The sequence below is a fragment of the Morus notabilis genome, unplaced genomic scaffold (assembly GCF_000414095.1).
Source record: "Morus notabilis unplaced genomic scaffold, ASM41409v2 Scaffold1163, whole genome shotgun sequence".
Classification (NCBI taxonomy): Eukaryota; Viridiplantae; Streptophyta; class Magnoliopsida; order Rosales; family Moraceae; genus Morus; species Morus notabilis.
In genome coordinates this window covers 109,846-113,420 of record NW_010359373.1, presented here as the reverse complement: position 1 = coordinate 113,420, position 3,575 = coordinate 109,846, and the positions used below count along the sequence as shown (strand labels likewise).

The 3,575-nt window shown below is 34.8% G+C and overlaps 1 protein-coding gene across 1 annotated transcript; it reads left to right on the top strand.

Moving 5' to 3' along the window:
* The first annotated feature begins 802 nt into the window (after positions 1 to 802).
* LOC21392452 (40S ribosomal protein S3a) lies at positions 803 to 3,269 on the top strand. The gene is made up of 7 exons (XM_024163013.1): positions 803 to 880; positions 996 to 1,043; positions 1,183 to 1,288; positions 1,640 to 1,777; positions 1,872 to 2,057; positions 2,361 to 2,561; positions 2,940 to 3,269. Exons 1-7 carry the CDS (start codon positions 870 to 872, stop codon positions 3,033 to 3,035), a joined length of 786 nt encoding a protein of 261 aa, XP_024018781.1. The 5' UTR covers positions 803 to 869; the 3' UTR covers positions 3,036 to 3,269.
* The last annotated feature ends 306 nt before the right edge of the window (positions 3,270 to 3,575 follow it).

The window sequence follows — 3,575 nt, the reverse complement described above, 5'->3', positions numbered from 1 at the left end:
TATATCTGGGATTTGCTATTAGATTTTTTACCTTTCACCTACTAATATGAATTTGGAAAATCTGGGATTTACTAGGTGTACATGGAATTTACCATTAGAATTTTCACTTTTTTTCTAGTAATACGAGCTTGGTAAATCTGAAATTTATCAGGTAAATCTGGGATTTACTATTGGATTTTTCTCTTTTTTCCTCATAATACGAACTTAGTAAATTCGAGATTTAGTAGGTATATTAGGAATTTACTAATAGATTTTTCACTTCTGAGATTTACTAAGTATATAAGGAATTAACCATTTCCCCTATTAATATGGACTTCGTAAATCCGGGATTTATTAGTCATATTTGGGATTTATCATTATATTTTTTACTTTTTTCGAACTAATACAAACTTGATAAATCCTAAATTTAGTAGGTAGATCCGATATTTATTATTATAATTCATACATTTTTCTTCTAATAATATAGATTTGGTAAATCCTAAATTTATCAAGTATGTCTAAAATTTAACAATAACATTTGTAATATTCTTTTTAAAGTGATTCTAATTTGATAAATCCTCAGTACACCTAAATATACCAAATAAAATGAAAAAATAATAATTAAAGGATAAAATTAGAAATAAAAAATTAAAAACATGAAACGTTTTATTAATTTTTAATCGTCGCTCAAAACTTGGGCCCAAACCAGCCCACCTCACTCAAAACTCAGGCCCAAACTGGCCCAACACTGGATATAACAATCTCCGTCCAAGACCTATATATAATCCCAACACAATAGAATAGGGTTTTCTGGTATCGGAAGAAGGGTTTGCTCTCAGGGCCGTATTTGCTCATCTTCGCCTTGGCAGCAACCCTAATCTGCTTCCACCATGGCCGTCGGGTACACATTTTTTCTTTTCAACACACATTTTCGCTTCCTTTAGCAGTCAATTTCTTCTTCTCATTCTTCTTCTTCTTCTTCAGACTGAAGATTTCTGTCGTTTTGATTGTTACAGAAAGAACAAGCGGATTTCCAAGGGAAAGAAGGGAGGCAAGAAGAAGGCGTGAGTGCAATTTCATTTTTCCTTTTTTCGAGATCTGTAATCTTCTTCTTCGCGAAACGAAAGGAAATGGAGTTTTGTCGATTTGAAATTCTGATTTTGGGTTTGTGTTGTTTTTTTTTTTTGTTTCTGGGTAATGCAGTGCCGATCCCTTTGCGAAGAAGGATTGGTACGATATCAAGGCTCCTTCTGTTTTCAATGTGAGGAATGTGGGCAAAACCCTTGTTTCTCGTACTCAGGGTACTAAGGTATGTCCGAAAATTCTCAAAATTCTTCATTTTCTTAGTCCATTTTCAGTTAATTCGAGTTTATCTACCTTCTGTGATCATATTGATTGAGTTTAGGATTTTCCAAGCTTGTTTATTAGATTTTGAACGGAAAAACATGTATATATGTGTGAGTAGTGCATTGAATTTAGTCTTTAGATTCTGTGACCATTTTAGTAGAATTTTAGGATGTTTTCAAGTTTGGTTTGATGGCTTTCTTAATATCATCTATTAGTTTTGGAACTGAAAATGTGTACAACTGTATATGTATATGTATATATATGTATGTGTGTGTATATAGTGCATTCAATTTGTTTTCCGTGTTGCGACTAGATTGCTTCAGAAGGGCTCAAACATAGAGTCTTCGAGATCTCGTTGGCCGACCTTCAGGATGATGAGGAGCACGCTTACAGGAAGATCCGATTGAGATCTGAGGATGTTCAAGGGAAGAATGTTCTCACAAATTTCTGGGTATGTTAGAAGAACCAAAGAGCGTTGTCTGTTTATCTGTGGTTTTCTCAGTATTGTTTCTAATGGTGTCCATTTTGGTTCTGAATAAATTTAGGGAATGGATTTCACAACTGACAAGTTGAGATCTTTAGTGAGGAAATGGCAAACGTTGATTGAAGCTCATGTGGATGTGAAGACTACTGATAACTTCACCCTTAGGCTGTTCTGCATTGGTTTCACTAGGAGACGTCCAAACCAGGTCAAGAGGACCTGTTATGCGCAATCCAGTCAGATTAGACAGGTATATATTGAGTTCTTAATAATATCTACACCTTTGAAATTAGATTACTCTATGACTTAGTAGGCAATATGATTTTGTTCTGAGTATGTAGTTTGGTTGGTAAAAGATTTGGGTAGTAAAGAATGGCAAGGAAAGTGAGTAACACGATGATTTAATGAGTTCTTAGTCATTAAGGTTTCTTATGTTTAACTTAATTTAGTAGGGTATTAGCCAGGTTGCACCTAATATATTGTTATTGGTATTCTGTGAGCTTTTTCATTTTTTATTCGATATACGACTAAATTTTGCATTTTATTTTCTCAGATCCGTCGCAAGATGAGGGAGATCATGGTGAACCAGGCAACATCGTGCGATTTGAAGGAGTTGGTTCAGAAGTTCATTCCTGAGATGATTGGCAAAGAGATTGAGAAGACAACTAAGAGTATCTTCCCATTGCAGAATGTCTTCATTAGAAAAGTGAAGATCTTGAAAGCTCCAAAGTTTGATCTTGGAAAGTTAATGGAGGCAAGTTTCCTTTATCCTGTGTTTTAATTTTTATATTGAGGACTTGTAAGTAAGCTATTGAGGAAATCTGACGGAGGACCTTTGGATAAAGCACTACTAGGTGGTGTGCTTTTATCCAAGTTTGCCTTCGGAAATAGAGTTGAAATCTGGTAGCCGAATCTCATTAATCCTGTATGGTTTTTGGTTTTGTTTTTCGATTTAACTTTTAAACATTTTTTTTAACTTAGCCATTGTGGAAAACTAATGGACCCAAGACTTTTGAGAATTGCCATTTATATTTTCATATTTCTTGCATCGTTCACATCTCATTTATATTTTCATCTTTCTTGCATTCTTTTTTTCGGTTTTTTGTAAGCTATGTATTGGTTCCGTCTATAGGTCCACGGTGACTATTCAGAAGATATTGGCGCCAAGGTGGAGAGACCAGCTGACGAGACAATTGCAGAGGCGACTACTGAAGTCATTGGTGCTTGAATGGAATATTCTCAACAACGGCCTTGTTAAATTTCTTCAATTTGAGAGTCACTTTTTCATTTGTTCTTTTTTCTTGAACTTGAATAGCTTTTACTTGCTCTTGTTTGTTCTAGGGGAGGGAGTTAGAGTTTGATTTTGACAGTACAATTTTGTTACTCTAATCTACTTCAAAATTTTAGTTCACATTCACCTCGAATTCGCATTAAAATTTTTTGTTTTACTGCTCCTTGTGGTACTCCCTTAAGCAAGTCACTTACCCTTAAGGGTGAGATATTGGGAATTCGGATACCAAGCAAATAGATTTGACTGTTTAGGTTATTTGCAGCACCTAAAAAGTTATGTATAATTAGTGCAAACAATCTTTTACAAAACATGTGCTATTTAAGGCTAGCTCATATGGTTAGGTGTGCGATTCAGCATTTAGGATTTGAATGTTATTGGCTCTTAATTCGTGAACACTCTTACTAGACAAATTGTAATGAGTCAGCTTGAGCCCGATCCATCAATTTTAAGTGGCAGAGAACCATGTCCATCTGTCCA